Source organism: Cyphomyrmex costatus, unplaced genomic scaffold (genome assembly GCF_001594065.2).
Source record: "Cyphomyrmex costatus isolate MS0001 unplaced genomic scaffold, Ccosl1.0 scaffold123, whole genome shotgun sequence".
NCBI classification, from domain to species: domain Eukaryota; kingdom Metazoa; phylum Arthropoda; class Insecta; order Hymenoptera; family Formicidae; genus Cyphomyrmex; species Cyphomyrmex costatus.
This window is the reverse complement of record NW_017275207.1, coordinates 2,420,760-2,439,219: the sequence shown is the minus strand read 5'-3', so window position 1 is coordinate 2,439,219 and position 18,460 is coordinate 2,420,760. Positions and strand designations below refer to the sequence as shown.

General features: G+C 31.7%; 1 protein-coding gene across 1 annotated transcript in view; it reads right to left on the bottom strand.

Moving 5' to 3' along the window:
- The window catches only part of Fhos (Formin homology 2 domain containing), a 174,443-nt gene that overhangs the window by 79,306 nt on the left and 76,677 nt on the right, over nucleotides 1–18,460 (bottom strand). Inside the window, exon 10 of the mRNA XM_018548389.1 lies at nucleotides 9,534–9,649. Coding sequence (XP_018403891.1) covers nucleotides 9,534–9,649 — 116 coding nt within the window. The remainder of the gene's footprint in view (nucleotides 1–9,533; nucleotides 9,650–18,460) is intronic.

Sequence of the window (18,460 nt, the reverse complement as noted above, 5' to 3'; positions counted from 1 at the left end):
AAAGTTTCAGAACTTCTTACAGTTTGCGGTGAGACAGTTTCCTTATTTGAGTTAACCGCGCGGAATAGTTAGTCTCAGTGCGCAGCGTCACTTTTATTTCCTCTGCTGACATTTCTTTATTTTTGTACATGGGCTAACTACTTCTACGTTTTCGTAATTTACTTCATGTAGCAAATCCGTTTCTGCAACCATTTTTCAAAAATAAAAAAAGTGCATAATATAAAAAAGTAAAGATGACAAAAAAAATATATTAAAATATTATTATTTAAGATTAATAAAATTAAGTCATAGCTACGTTTTATGTTAAACAATATTATATAATATTACAATATTATAATATTACAATTTTATGTATTTAAAACTACTGTGAATACTATTAAAAAAATATTTTGCGCTATAAACTAAAAGTTTACAAGATTTATGATGTCAATAATGAACTATTTTTTAAATTTTTTAGTAGGTATTTTTAAAATGAAAAATTATTTTCTCTTTTCTTGAAAATTCAGGAAGATGCAATCTGCTTGCATCTTCCTCGTCGCGTCCAACGATGCACGGTTTTTCTTTCGCGAAATATACGAGTTCCTGTCGTCGACCTTAATCGACCATCACCAATCGGATATAACTCAAACCGGCGCTCCGCAATTTATATCCGCCCCCATGCTACCGGCAATGTCCGATCGCGTTCGAGTCGATCGTAAATTTAATTGTGTAACGAGGCAACGCCTGATCCACGGTCTGCCTTCCCTCTCGTCCCTTGCGTGGTAACAGCTCGTAATTACCGGCCGATGTGGCGAGCCATTGATCCCGGAGACCATTTGTTTTCAACAGTGTACCTAAATCCGTAAGCTCTCCGTGAGCTTATGTGGTGCGAGATCACGAATGTAATGTCCAATCCTCGAGCTTCGAGTCTTTGAGCTTACGAGCGATTAAGCTTGTTACAGCTTCTCTTTTCTTATCCTAGCTTACTTGTCCTTTTCGGCTCGGTACAAAATAAACGTAGATAATAAAAGGATTGCTACAAACGTAATTCACTAAATTTTCACTAAAACGTAAATACTAAATTCTTATACAATAGATAGAAAATATAGGTAAACACAGAACCGCATTTATGTATTCAATATTTTAATTTTCAAAGTATACAAGTTAGTTTAGTATTTAACTGTATACCTACATAATAAATGTTATTTAATAAATGATATTTCCACAAAAAACAATTATGACAACAAAATAGAAAAAATATCAAAATATAAAAATTTTGAAAATCAAAAAGTAAATTCAAATATATGATCTTTTATTGCTCAATTGTATTCAACGAGTTGAAAAGTTTATCACGATATTATTGTACGTATGAGATAATTCAAATTAACAAGAAAGAATCTAAAAACAGATAGTCTATTATACGGATACGATCATAAGTTACAACTTTCAGATGACTGAACGATGTAGAGTTTACGAGGCAGTGCTTAGACAGCATCAGGCAGGAGTTGGTTCTACCTGGCAGTAAAAGGGGTAGTTAAAGGGTTTTGAAATATTGCCTAAAGCGCGCCTCGAAGCGAACACATGTACTGGTCACGAGAGTTTTCATTCCCATTTTTATTCTTTTATATTTTATACTATTTACAGTTGCACAAAATTTCGAAGGTGTGTTTTTTAATCAACAAAATATTCCTTTATCTTTGATATTTCCAGCTATATGTGGTATGACATTTTTTAATTAAATTGCAAATAAATTGATGTATAAAACATATTTCTTCTAAACACATTATTTATTTTAAAAAATACAGATATAGCCATTAATCACATATTCTTTGATAGCAGTATATACATAATTAGAAACTTTTTAAATAAAACTCATGTACGCAGTATTAGAATGTATTTGCATCATTATTTGCAAAATGATATAACAAAATAAACTATTTTAAGATATTCATAATTTGTTGTAAAATTAACAACAAATAGTTATACATAATTGTTGCATGTGATATCAAGTACTTGTCTATAAAGTATTATATTAAATTAAAGAATTAAGATATTAAATATATACTTGAAGAAATATAATATACATATTTATATTAAGAATCTTTTGTTAATAACATCTTCTGTAAAAGTGGAAAAATAAAGAGAGAGTAGCACATTGTAATCTGGGAAATGTGGTGCAATGCGATACAGCGCTCGCGAATTTTGGTTCTCCTCCGAGAATCTTGCTCGCGCCGTAAGTATTGGATTGGAAAGATAGTGCATTAAGTTCCTGAAATATGGTCAGATGTCTGTATATCCTCTGTGCAAAAGCAACATGAAATTTCAATTCCGCGCAGTTTTTCCGAGACGGCAGAAATCTTTTCTAATATTTCGAATTGCTTTAAGAAGAAATTATATTACCTGAAGAAAATTAAATCTCGTGTTTATATTTGAAGTGCTTATAAATGAATAAAATTAAATAATAAACAGATTTTGTTTTGTAATAAATTAATTGTGAAACAACAACTTAATCCGTGAAATTTTAAGTATATATGTATATATATTTTTTTGAATCTCTCTTTCTCTTTTTTCTCTCGAAGTGTAATAAATCTAACGAGATAAACCGAACAGAACATGCAGAAATTGCAAGCAATATGCTTCAGTAAATAAATATTCTTTCGATCGAAACTAAAGTACATAATGGACACGCACATTTGCGAATTTGAGAATCTAGATATAATTCGTTCATAAAGTCTACATTTAATATTACGCAATATTTGCTGTCAAATAATTGAATTAGGTATTCTAGGTACCGTATTCGAAACAGCAATGTAACGTTCACGGTCGTACAATATTACGTAAGATTTAACAGCATTTTTATGCATTGTATGTCGGAAGATCACGCTCACAACAGCTTGAAACCCTGACCTGGAACGGATTTCTCCCATAAATCCATCAACTTTCTTCTGGCGAATGTGCCAATGATCTCGCATTGCGAAATAGCTGTACTACCAAACAGTAGACGCAATTATCAGTTTAGAACCAGAAGGCAATAAGAAAAATTTTGTAAATAACGTGACAATATTTAATTTTATTAGAATATTAAAAAGTATAAAAACTTTTCAATCGTATATAAAGTTGTAAATTATAATACAAACTTTATCTGTTATATAATTTGATAACAATATTTAAAAACAACATAAAGTTAAATCAAAATTCCATGTATTTTTATACTGCCTCATCTGATCTCAGAGTATCGTTTCTACAAATTGTGACATGTATGTGTGTATTTTTATGATATTTATTCATAGTAATATGCTGCTTAATTCATTGTCGCTCAGTCACACCTAAAACATTGCCGCGTGCAGATATTTATAAAACGCGAAAACGGCCGGTCGCGAAGTACACCCAGCCGAATATCTTGGGAATAGATCTCGAAACCCAGTTATACGATTTATTCCGAGCCCGGTCGCCAACTGTTCGTAAGTCTTTGCTTTTTGAGACAAGTAGTCTCATACCTCTCTTTGTTAACAGATATTCCTAATATTGGTATGGAACGATTAAACGTCAAATTTTAACAAGAATTGAGGACATTATTATTATAACTATGATCGATGAGGTAAAGAAAGATTTGCACAAAAATTTATTTTAATACATAATTAAAAAGCAATTCCTTCTTAAAGCTGTAATTAATGTCAATTTTAATAAAAGTTACAAAATACAGACGTTTCAACATATTCCAATGTAATTTATCTATTGTCAATTGACTTCTCTCCCAAATAGTCTTGCGTGTAACGGCGAATTAAACCTATGTGTACACGTAACACGTAAACTCTATTCTTAAACGCAGAATACGTGAGTCATCGGTTTTCGAAATCTATGGATGACACAAGCTCATTAATTTGATCAGGGATGCACACAATTTTAAGAAAAAGCGGTTCTTGCAAAAACTGCAAAAAATCTTGTTTTCTCAAATTTACAATTAAATAAAATTATATTCTTAAAATTCTCTAAAATTAAAAATATAATGTTAAATATAGTTTTGTATTATATATTTACCTCGTTACATAATTTATTTATGTGTTTCATATATTGTACATATAATAATTAGATATATAAAATATATTACGTAAGTATGAAAAGCAATAATACATGTAATTATTTATTTAAAATGCTATAATTATAAAAAGTTTTGAAAGGAATGTATTAAATATTTATGAGTACTAATTGTAAGAAATATTTGAAAGAAATAATTCAGCCATATTTAAAATTTATATATTTTAACAGATTAAATTTTAAACAGTAAGAATCTCTTAACAGATCGTACATTTAAAACTCAACAAATAAAAACTAGAAAAACCTGACCATAACGGTTAAAGCTAGATCTTTTTTAATGCTAACTAATTCTCAATGTGAATTAATATATACTATATATGTGTATGTACATGCGTGTGTACTATATTTGTAGTATTTACTGCAAGCCGAAATGTTTTCGGACTTAAAAACGCAGCTAAACTACTGAAATAATATCAAAATTAAATTTTTGATGCTCGATGCATAAAATTTAAAAAATATAATTAAAAACTAATTAAAATGTAATAGAAAAATAAAATTAATAAAAAAAATATAGTAAAAAATTTACAAAAAGAAATTAAAAAGTGGCTCGGAGTATAAAATAAAACATTCTATTTTTCATGAGTATAAAATTTCAACACAAGTTTTAAGAATCACGGTTTTTTAATCAATTATAACATCAATTTATATCACAATTTGAACTGATATACGTTGCTTAGTTGTCGTTGTTAGTAACATTAATGTCATTGCTTGCTTGATACACGTTAGCCTATGACGACACATTAATGAGGCGATTTATTAGCATAGTTTGTATTACAGGTCAAGTGAATTGCAGGATTCCAGCATAGTTGATCACTGTTGTCATGCAAAATACCTGTTACCTTAAGCAAAGGTGACAATGCAAATCATCATATATAGCATTGTATTACCGCAACATGTTCAGCTGCTTTGCAATATAATTGTCTTATCGTATACTTCAAAATAAAGACAGTTTTACGGTATAAAATAGAAAATAACATACGAAATGCTTCTTAGTTTTTAAGAATTATAGTACTTTTTATCGTTTCTACATTTATTAGACACTACTAAAAATATATTCCTCATTTTTTGTGGAATAATTTTCAATGGTATTAAAAATTATTAGAAATTTTAATAACGACATCGGTAAACTGTAGGGAATTGTATCTTGTATACAGGTTTATATGTTCTATGCTCAAAACAAGTGTGTGTGTGTGTGTGTGTGTGTGTGTGTGTGTGAGACTTAATGATCTCGAAGTCCGATACGTAGGAAGCTGATTACTCATCGCGACGCCTGTACCGAACGTTTAGCGACATATTGTGCCTGGTTATTGAACTCTAGGAAGAGAGTACTCCTATCCCTATCTCTCTCTCTCTCTCTGTTATCCACGCTCTTTGCTCCATCATCAGCACTACTCTCATCCAATATCTCCTTCCTTAGTTGTTATATCCGCAGATATATGTACATGTATATCTTCCATTATAATTATATACATCTGATATACCGGTATCTACGCGCATTCAAACAGGTTACATAAGATTCTATGGCAGGCTAGAGAAATAAACAGAGAGAGAAAGAGGGAGAGAGGGGGGGAAGCAGAGAGAAAGGAAGGGAAAAGGATGCATGGAAGGAAGAGAAAGCGAGAGAGGGAGAGAATGAAAGGACGCGTAAGGGAAATGCGATGACATGAAGTTTATTAGGTAAGGTCTATTGGGACCACCTTTTAAGTTAAGTACGCCGTGCACAAAATGGAGATAAGTTTCGACGTTTCAATAGTACCATCTACTTTCTCTGGTGAATGATTAATTTCTATAGAAAAACAAATTTCGTGTTTTTCATATAAAAACATAGAATAAACACATTCTTGTTTTATCTCGTATGCACAGATAAAAGTAGCAAAATTAACAAACATTTTTAAATAATACTTTGTTTCTTGTTATATATATATTCAATTATACTTTTTAAATATTTTTAATATATTTAGAAGCTGATAATATAAAAGAATATTCTTTAACATATACTCTCAAAAATAAAAAATAAAATAGAAACTACATAAATATATAATTATGAAAAATATATTTTAATCTAACGGACATAAAGTACTCATCTAATAAATTAATTTTAATTTACAGTTTAATTACAGAAAACTGTTATTTTCACATTGCTAGAATTAAATACTATGTCATACAAGAGATTTCATCGATTTATAACATTCAAAAAAGTCACTTGTATATCATTCTTCAAGAGGCCTCTTCAATTTGTTATCGTACGAAACTCTCCCCGCCTCTTTATGTGCGAGACACGGATGACCGCCTAGGACGCAGCTACGCAAATTAATTTCGCGAGTGTGTAAGAGCCAACAGTCTGCGTGAGAAATATTGTGAATACGCATGTGGTATCTTATACGCGTGGGCGAACAGTTGCCAGGCATTACCACAAAGATAAACGATTCGTTACCCATGCGAAAGCTGGCTACCTTCCTGCTATCTCTGCCCCTTTTTCAGCATATACAAGTTACATAAATTCGACCGAAATCAGAAATATTATATTTATTTCGACTGAAATATTATTTTTTAATGCGACTAACAGATCAGTGCAATTTCCTATTTATTATTGTTATTGTCGTTTTATCCCGCGGCATACGATAAATAATTTCAAATGATATTATGAACTAGATAGCTTGAATTGTGTCTATTAAATCCGACTGTCAACTACAATGAATTTCTTCGATATAGCCAACATTACGTTTACAGCAGGAAAAGCCAGTTTTCATTTAGTTCCACCGCACACAAACATGTTTGAAACTTATATGAACTTAGGGGGCATACGTGTATGTGCCAGGGAGAACGAAAAATCGAACCACACGTGAGACGGTCAAGCGGAGAAAGGGACGAGAGTGCGGTAAACGTATGATGTCATTTTGCGGTTCGCGGAAATTCCAGAGTTTCAAATATTGGAACGCATATCTCTGCGGGCAAACATTTATTTAACTGCTATCTCTCCCCTCAGCCTTCGTCACCCAAAATCATGTCCGAGCGATTCCAATCCTGCTCTCCCTCACCTTTCTTCTCATTCAGCTGCCGCGCGTTTATTCGACGTTTCGTACGAACGTGCCTTTGAACGAGCGATGACGCGAAATGCAATCCGATTGAAAGCGGTGTGCATCGAGTGTATACTGACGTAGTGGTGCCGATTAATGGACTGGAAGCGATCTTGTTCTTAACGTGCGCGTGTTCGAGACCATTTCAGTCTTGACCAGCCGCCGCGAAAATAAAGATTACGATGTATGCGACGACATCGCATACATATAACGTTCTACGAAACAAGAAAAATCGATTGATTTTTATTTAAATTCAGTCTAAATCCCAAATATTGAATACTCAACACACAATGTACTAAAATTATTTTATTAAGTAATACATACCATAATATGTATGATCCCTACTATGCACAGTATAAAATAATTCTCTCCAAAATTTTCTTTTCTCAAATCACTTACATGTTAAAATCAATTATAAATAAAATTAAAAAAAATTTTTAATTTAAATTATTGTTTACAATTAATAGCTTTTGAGAAAAAAATTTATCATAATTATGTGATAATATTGTGTAAAAATCTTCGTCTAACGTTAAAATCAGAGTTAGAGTGTACACAAAGAATCCATATAAAAATAAAAAATGTGTGTGATCAGATGATATAGAAAACAATGTATGAATCCTTTCAAAATGGCAATATATTGTTAGTATACTTATTCGATTTTTATTTTCGAAATCAAAAGAGAATTGAAATATAATAAGTAAATTTTCACTGGATCGCAAGATATCTCTTTGTGAAAAAAAATGATAATAAATGTAAAAATAGCGCGCTTTCAAATTTTCGATACCACTATTTGCTACCACATATAAGATTATATAAGTGAGCATAATTACATGGATTCAAGAAGAATGAAAAGTCACCGAAAAGACATGGATCTCGAAGCTCTCAAAGGAGGACTAAATTTAACATCGTATATGCCTCGCCCTCCCTAGGGAGTTTACCTGCATTAATACACAACGAGCACGGTTAGCCTTCACGGCATTAACGTGAATTCGATACGCAAACCGCAAATATACTGCTGCAGCCGCCGTGCATTCTCAACGACGGAAACCAGCGCCTGGTTTCTCGTACATTTCACCGTGTGTGAATATCTAGCCACTAAATATACACCAATAGAATACTTTAAAAGTTTAAAATGATGCTTCGAAAATGCTTGAAAGCGCGTATTAAAAATATTTAATATTTTTAAATTTCATAGTAAAATAATTCTGGTTAGGAGCTTTATTTTTATTACTCTTATAATATTAGTAAGAATTAGTTAATACTATTAAATTGTTAATAGTAATAATTATAATTAAGTTCTGTCAAAAAAGTATATGGTAAATAAAAAGTATATCAGCACCGGGTCTTATATTATATTATTTCCAATTACCAATTAACTTTTGCAGTACATTATTTAAACCACATGAATTGAATTTAATAAAAAAAAAAGAGCGTAACTTTTTTTTTAATTTAAACCATGACTGTGTGTGTATAGTCAAATAAATTACATTCCGTTGCTGTATTTCAGTTAAAAACTTTTCCTCTGCAAACAAAAACACTTTAACGATCGTTTACAAAATGACTCGTGTTAAATGCAAGTATTCCTCTGTTTGATCACGATGATTTGCGTTTAAATTCTATTATGGACTATTCCTTACAATAGATGTACTGCAGTTTAGAAGAAAATTACCTCCAAATTAATTTTAACGTTCACTCGGAGATCACAAATTAAGCGTGCTAATTATTCGACTCTGTAGAGACAACTTTTTCCAATGTATTTGTCACATTGCTTGAAGGTGGGCTTTCACTTAACAAGAGACAGACTGTTCAAAGTGCCATTAGCTTTTCTTTCAAGATGTATCGCAAATCTCCCCGCTGCGATTGTGCTGAAGAGACGCACACTATCTTCTCCTCATCTAAATATCCCTCATTATTCTACGTTCTACTGCTGTCCACTATGACTCTACTGCTGTCCACTATGTGATTATCTGGGGTCCAACCGCGAGGGACTCGTAAAGACACAGGGTCTATCCCGACAGGACCAACTTCAGGTGGCATGCAAGAAACTAACTATCCCAGAGTGCAATTAAGCGAGCACAAATGGCCTGTATCATTACGCGCAGTTGAAGTAAATTACGAGAAACTCTTCTCTTTCTGATTGAAAAATTAAAAATGAACATCTATATACCATAAATTTAAAATATAATATTTCAAAACAAATCGTAAAATTTTTAAGAAAAAAAACTTAAATTTTATATATGAGCGTAAATTAATTCTTTATTATAGTCCGCATAATAATGAAGTCATTTGTCAACGATTTAAAAATAATGCATTACTGATTGTTAAATATAAAATAAATATTGAGTAAATATATATATAATATAAATTATTAGCGACACTCACCTTTCGCCTTCATGAAAGCCCTCAAACTCTTCCTGTTGCTCATTGATGGAGGCCTCAAGGTCCAAGTAAGCACCATAATCACCGCCCTTGTACAACTGGAGCGCCGTGTCATCGAGCTGTAACACAGGTAGCAAGATGCGTTGAAAAACATGTCCGTTTTGCGTGCACGCGGTTGATCGCGGAGGTAATCGTGCCACGGAAATTATTACCGCGCCGATGGCGATCGTTAGCCGGTTTTCGTGTAACCACAGTCTATTTAAGAACTGCATCCGCGGTGGAATAAAGTCGGTAAAACACAAACTCTTCGACGAGCTCGCGACTTTTATCGCAAACACGCGTGAAATTTGTATCGATAAATGGACAAAGAATCTATAGAAGTCTTCAAATTTTTTTGTAACATAGAAAAAGTTTATAATAACTAAAAGATACATATATATATTTATGTTAATAGAGAGAGAGAGAGAGAGAGAGAGAGAGAGAGTTAAGAAATATACTTATTTTTAAAAATATAATTAAAAAATGTTTTGATTTAAAACAAATGTTTTGCGTTTGTATTGTGTGTGTATAGTGTAGTGTGTATCATGTATGGTACATATTATATTTAATACATGTATCATACATAATATAATATTTTGTATAAAAGAATATAGTCAAATGGTATGAGGCACTATTATAGGGTATGCATCGTTCTCTAGATAAAGATTGGAAAATGCTCACATTGTCCATCAATCGTACTCGACACAATTAATAAACTACACTCAAAATATATATAATTCCATGTGTAATATGTATATGCACATAATGTACATAATATTATATAAACGCGAACTTTTTGATATCTTTGAAGTTACAAAATATTGTTGTTATAGACAAAATTTGTCAACAAAAAAACAAATGTCTTTTTTGAATCGCATGTTCAATTTAATCATACGATCAAGTCCAATGCATGGATTCGCTAATCAGATAGAACGGTTTCTTTCATTGAAAGATCAAGACTTTCAGAAGAGTTTAATTCACGCGTAGGAGAATTGCGGATTAACAATCCGGACTAATGCGACTAATCTGCTAAATTTATCTGTGGATTGTTTCTGTATGCGAGAGATGGTTTAGAATCGCTTGGTTTAGAATCAGATAATTCTCGTCAAATATAAACCCCTCACTTATGTTATAAATATAATTTAAAGAAATAAATTATATATATTGTTTATTATTGTAGATACGAAGAATAAATGGCACAATAAATTTTTTTTAGTTTTTTCTAAAAATAATTGTAAAAGTTTTAGTATTTTCTGTTCTTTCATTCTTGTAAAAAAATGGAAGTAAAAATATGCATTCGATTTTATTTAGCAGTGAATCCAATTGCTTAATTAATCCTATCTTTTCCTAATCTCTTATCATCGGAAATTTGTCATTCCATTATCCACACAAACGGTCTTTTCAAAGAAAAATCACAGTAATGAAAAATGCTGAGTTCATAGAAGCAACAAGTTGATTTATCCTCGGTTTTGACGATGCAATGCGTGAAGAAACGAAGAATCGTATGGTCGATAAGAAGCTCTGTGCTGGTGGAAGTTCGCGACCCCGATCCTGATCAAATCAAATTTTTTATGGACCTAGAATTTCCTAGATTACGATCCGCTGTTGACCTTGTTAAATCCACCGCGTGTCGTCACGAAAACTCGTAAAAATGTAACAGCCGGACGATCACAGCGACCAAGAAACTCCGCGCGATCACACGTCTTCTCCTAATAGCTGAACGAGTCAAATCGACCGGCGATAAATTGCCGGAGGTAAGTAACCCCGATGAAAACGACGACTTTCTTCCGGTGCGTTCTTTTTTTAGGTCGCTTCCTTCTTTCATGAGATTAAGATTCGTCAGGTTCAGCGCGGCACGTTGCCAACAGGGAATAACGGTACGCCACGTATGCATGTTTATCGTTTACGTAAAATAAGACGAGAATGAGAGCAACATAGGCAAACAATAGGTGTTCTAAATATCAGAGCCAAATCTATTTCTTCTGATATTTTTGATTTAATGTTAGTCAAAGATTAACTTATAGTTACTCATTTATTAATATAAAATAATCCAGTTTGTAAAGAAAACAGATTGATATAATGCATCTAATAATCATTTTAATATTTAGAAATATACATATACATGTACTTATAAAAAAAAAAGATGAAATCATTTATTATGACTCAACAGTATTTCTAAATAATTTAATTATTATAAATTACATTTTAAATTATCTATTTATTGTACCACAGCCGATTGAGTTACATATTACTAATTAACAAAAATAATATTAATTTTATTGATTATAAAAATTAACCAAAGATTATAATTTTTTTTAATAGTAAGAATAATTATTAGTGAACATCTTGGTTGCCAATTTTGCTCAACTGTCAAATTAAATAAAACAAGAAATTCACATTTTCAGCTTTATTTAATTTGACAATTGAACAATTACGCTCAACTGTCAATTACGACAACTAAAATGTATTCACTAATAATCATTTTTTAAATTAACAAAAATTTATTATAACCATAATTTAAGAAATCAATATCATTTTCGCTAGTAATATATACCACTCATTCGGCTGTAGTTCAATAACTAAATAATTTAAATTAAGATTTAATTATTTAGAATACGGTTGAGAGAGAGAGAGAGAGAGAGAGAGAGAGAGAGAGAGAGAGAGAGAGAGAGAGACTATAACGACTTTTTTTCTTCTAAATATTATTATTTAGCAAAGTACATACAAAAAATGTTGCCTATGTATAGCATAGACGTATTTAAATTATTTCGTAGGGAAAAAATGTAAATCCTATAAGTTAACATGTTTTATAAATATTTTAAATGGAAGAGAGAGTGATTGCGTCGTACAACGCACAGTTCAGGAGATCGCGATACCGCCGTATCACGTTAGAGAGGCGACACGACGCGAATATGTTGTTGACCTATATTTCTAAAAATCTCAGCTTTAAAATAGTAACGTCGTTGGCGAAGCATCCCGCTAAACGTGGTGAGATGTCAGCAGCCGCCGCTTTACATTGCTCCGCGTTACCCTGGAGCGTACCGCATGCGGTGGAAACCACACGCACATGCAGCCAATTGCGCAATACGTCCGGTATCAGTTTCGAACGTGATCTTTGCCCTTTACGCAGCAGTTTACTGAAAGGATACGTTAACTCGATACATGCTTTATGTGTTGAACGCTAATCGAGGAAAATTACAGAACTATGAGTAAATTAATTTTTGATTAACTGTTTCAGTAGACGATAATTACTTCTTATTTTTAAAGCAAAAATCAATGTTAATTTTAGAATTATGATAGTAAAATTAATGTATATTAGTCAAAATTTATTTTTTAATACTTCAAGAAAACAAATATTTTAAAAATATGATCCACTACATAAATATTATAAAATAGGAAATAGAGAATTCGATAATTTATAATTAACATAAAAATAAAAGTTTCTTGCGATTATTATAAGAATTTATGTCACGCTTATGTAAACGACAGTTAACAATTCAATAGATGGCTATTGAAGTAAAAAATTGAATGTGTTGACAAAAATATACATTCTACATATTATTAAAATTATTCTTTTTATAAAATTTCATACACCAATGGTAATTGAGTTAAATTTTTCAACGTTAATTAAGTAATTCTGTATGCAAAATAATTTTTAATTTTTTCTTTATCGTTAAAAAAATTAAAAAATAGAAAATTATATTTTAACGTCCAACAAACATTTAAAAAAAATATCTGAGGTACAGTTCAAATAATAAAAATAATTAAAAACATAAAATGATATTTTTTAAATAACACTCACTTCCGCTCATAATTTAATTTCTTTCCAAGCAAATTGCAATAAATATGGCAAATAACACTTTATATAGAAACGTGATTTTTTTATCTTCAGTAAACAGTAGTTGAACAGTACGTGTTGACATACTTAACAGTTCAAGTAGCATGTAAACGTCGTCCTTGCACTGTGTCGGATCGGACATTCTCGCAAGAATGTCCATGAAAGAGGAAAACCCTACAGACGCGTCATCTCGGGTTTTCCTCTTTCCCTGCATGTGCCTATAGGATCACGTTGTTTATCCGGAGTCCATCGAGTAAATCATGAATTCCCTATTGTCATTCGTCTATTCTCTCCAAGTTTCTATCGCGATGGCAAATTTCTTTACGTGAATACATAACTGAGAGAGAAACACTGATTGTACGAGTCTCGTAAATCTTGCTGAGATTTAAAAGTATTCGTCCGCACTTACTGAACTAATTACAAGCAGAAAATATCAAATACCGGATGAACATGATTCAATTACACAAATGTAATATTTTTCAATTGTAGATATATCCATCTTACATAGTGAATCTTATTTCAAAATGGAAAGATTTTTGTTTTATAATTTTACAGAAAGATTAATATTTAAAAAAATTAATAAAGCTGCTTGACGTTTTAAAACAAAGCTTTACTTGTCATATATGATGGATTTAATTCAAACCTAACGTCTGCAATTGTTAAAAAAAAAAGCAGAATTATACTGCAGGATAATTAATTTTAAAACTGTTATAAATAATCCGACGCGATTTATAATTTCTTACAATCGCTGCATAAAGTCGACTTTTAAATTGAGACAATGTCGTACATAGGAAGATACTGTTATTTGTTGTGGGAGTAATTAAAATATATTAACAGTATGTACTTGTCCAATAGAAAATGTGCAGCCGTGAGAAGTCAAAAGGCATCCTTATTAATTAATATGATTAAAGATAAAAATAGATTTTAAGAATATGTCGGAAAATATCGCGAGATAAGAATAACGAAATCTGAGAAGCCACGAGAGACAATTAACTGCAACGCTATTCGTGTTCTGACGGAGAGTCGTTCTGCTCGACTGTGCGAAACTTTCACGACTATCTTCTTTTTTTCTCTTTACATTGCACTCCTCAAGAATAAATTCATGCAAATTTATTCGCGTAAAGACAAGTTAAAGAAGCAGTTCGAAATAAGTTTAAAATAAAATATTGACATACGTCAGCTCTAAGACGAAACGAGAGTCTTTACAAAATACTTTGCAGCTGACGGATACACTTTAGCATTTTATTTGCAAAAATTCGGTAAAAAATCGAGACCATTTCAGTATTTATCTTTTTTTATCCTCGCAATATCTAATCTTAAAATGAAGTTTATGTAATCAGAAACATCTAAGCCTAGTTTCATAACTCACGGCTACATAACTCTTAGATTCAATTTATTTCTCATTTCTTCCCAAAATTCTAGAATTAGAAAAAGATAAAAAATAAGTTAAACCCCGATTAAGAATTAACTATGAGTTGTGAAACTGAGCCTTAGAATAAAAAGCTCTTAACTGTAACACGATATAATAAATATACAATTTCAATATAATTCGTTTAAATCAATATAATTTATTTATGTACATCATGTCTCTATACTTACATGATTCTGAGATTTACATTTCAGATTTCTGGAGTAAACCATAACTTAACTGTATGTACTTTTTCTTCTTTTCGTCGTCTAATGTAACTTTTACTCTTTTCAATTTCATCTATTTTATACTTTAAATATAACCATAATTTTAAAACTAATTTTTAATGAAATAATTAAAAAAATTTTTTATTTTTTTCTTTTTTGATTTTAGGAAGATTTATGACAAATAATCTTAAAATGTCATAAATTGTTATTTATAAAATCGAGTAAGAATAGTGTGAACGAAGCTACTGAGGAGTGTGAGTGTTATTATACCTTCTAGAAACATGACAATCGCGATAAACCGGTCATACTAACAGCGCCGTCCCTATCTTTCCTTCCGCGATTATAGATGATTATAGGCAACCACATTTGCGATTTCTTGCGTTCAAACCCGACAAACGCGACCGCCGCGACGGCTTACCCTTTCTTCGGTCCATTCGTTCAAGCAGAGACATTGATTATGGCACAAACGCGTCATTCCGATAAAAACTGTATAACAACGTAAAATGCAGCAGATTGTTTCTAAAAAGTAACATAAATTTTATAAAAAAGGTTAAAGTCAAGCAAAATCTATTGAGTTATATGTATGTAGCTGGAATCGTTAATTTTTCCTAGAACAAAACAATATGTGATCTAGAAAAATATTTGGAATAAATAAAGCTGCATAGACATCATCGAATAGACATTTTCTCATTAATTTTCAGAAAAGGTCATTTTAATAGTATTTTCCGGAACAAACAAATAATAATATATACACGCACGGTGAATCATCTCGATTAAATTAATGAGATCAAAACTAATAGCACAAATGGAGAAAGAGTCGATAATATTCATTAAAACCAGGGAGGAATCTGAATAATAATGGGCTCGGCATTAACTTAGGCGGGTCGACGCCGTATAAAGCATCACGAATTATTATGCATGTGAGAAAGATAATGAACATTATGGAAAAACACACAAACCGACCATGTGCTATTGCACTTTTTTTGAGACTTATATCTCACGTTGTCACTTAAAAATATTCATGAAAAGCATACAAAAAATTACTCTTAGTAAAAACTGGAAGTAAATAAAAGATTATGTCCGAACTCTGTATAAGTAGATTTTAATTAATTAACGAAAGTCAAATTTATCTCTTCAGAATTTTAAGCATATTGGAGATAAGAAAAATCACAGAAAGTAAAATAGAATTTTTATTGATTGACAATATATATTGGAGTAGATAATTAATATTTATAAAAGAAAGAATTTTATTTTCTAGTGAAAAGAAGATCTTCGTGCTTAATATTATAATATTCATATGCAAATTTGCACAAATACGTTTTCTAGTTCTATAAACTATGCACCGATTCAGTTTTATCAGATTTGCAATTATAAACTGAAATTGAAAATGAATCATAAATTGTCAATGTATTATAGTAATAGTGCTAATAAGCATTTTAACAACATTGCAAAAAACATATTGCGAAAGCTATCAAGAGTTAAACCTAAAAACTACTGATTTTTCGGGATGAATACTTCACCAATTCGATCATCAAAGCATGTGTATATAAACAATTATAAGTTGAAATTATATGATTAGTAGACTAATTTCTACTTATATAATTCTCTTATTTATACATGTCCACCTTCAGTATGTTTCAAGTCTGATAAATAGAACCACAGTGCACAATTTATAAAACTAAACAATGTATTTACATTTAAATATATTATTAAACACCAAAATCCGCTTTGTCTAAAAATATGATTCTTTCTGTTATTTGATTATATTATAATTCATAATAGATATATAATGTAATCAACGTTATAATATTGTGCGATAGATAGTACTGTAAATTTTGTACGTCAACTTTTCCTCTATCTAAAATCCTGTTTGGTGCCAACTTATCCATAACTACAACTAGAGCCACTCTCTCTTGCAATTAGATACATATCGCGTGTGTAACGATCGAATGGCTTAAGTGCGAATGAATGAGATTCTTCCTTACAACGAGATTCAAGTAACATACGAGAAGTCATTGGTGAGTAGTTAAATGTGCATTCCATTCTCACTCTACGAAGAATTCACAGCGGGCAGCTTCCTACGCGAAAGTGAAGTACGCGTATATGCGTTAGTGGCAAGTCGAGCATGACAAGCCTCTTATCGACTATAGCGAAATCGCGTCTCATAAAACGAGCTAGCCCTTTCGAAGATGAACAAACTATACCGTCTAATTTTAACCTTCCCCAAGACGATGCAAAAAAATAATCGTAGCCGTTGTAGAATTTATTGACAATGTGGCGAATCGAGTTCTCGGCAACGTTCAATCATTCATGAAGTAAAACAGGTTTCATTGAGACTTTTCGAGCGCCTTGCGTCAAAATGAAAGTGAATTTATGTGTTTGGATGCATGATTCGATATTTTCCTATTAAAATTTTCATGTACGTGTAATTAAAAAGAAAGTGAGTAACGATTTAAGAGCAAATATTAGTTTACGCGAACTTACATACATCTTCTCATGACGCTAATAGCGATGCTGTCAGAGTTAAACTCCAATGTTTTGATAACCGCGAAATAAGGACTTTACATTTCATTGACATGAAGATTGGAATTGATGATAAAAAAAACTGAAATGTGCAATATCAAATAAACATGACGTACGAGCAGTTGACAGTTAAGTAAGCAGGTTCCATTAAAACCGTAGTAATCTCTTTCTTGACGTTCCCTTGCAATGAGGAAATGAAGGTGTCTATGCAATTCTGAATCCTCGAGGGTTCGCTCCTTAATACAGGTGGCACTTGAGATGAGGACGTGGCAGAGAAAGATAAAGAAATATACGAATAATCTTGGTTGGAAGGCCCTTTCCTTTCCCTAGTAGTTCTCTCCTTCTCCGTTCTCAAGTGTTTCGATTTGGAGGAGAACTCGCCGCGAGAGAACCCCTTTGTTCCTATTTCACAGAGCTTCTTGCACGATAAAGAACACGCTCTCCAGGGCTACCGCACCTCGGCCCTCGGGCCTCTTTTCTCCGCTGCATCTCTTACGACGAGACTACCCGTTCATCTCTGGTTTCTCTCGCATGCGTTTCAGTTTACTTCAGATTGTACCCGCTATTTGTAAATCATCGCGCTTATTCGAAGCCCGAAGCATTTGGTTATTCTGCATGATTTCGTAAGCTCCGGTTTCGCATCGGTGGATACAGTTGCATAATCTTCTGAATAATAGCGGAAAGTGCACATGCATCTCATGCTGCTAATATAACTGATAATCTTTCAATTTGCAAAAGATCTTAACAGAAATGAATGTGTAATTGACGGCAGACAGAAAATTGGAGATTGTTTCTGAACAAATTTTATATCCTAGGTTATATAATTGAAAAATTTCACATATATAATAATTTAATAAAAAGTGATTCCATATAATATCTATATGTCTGTCGATAT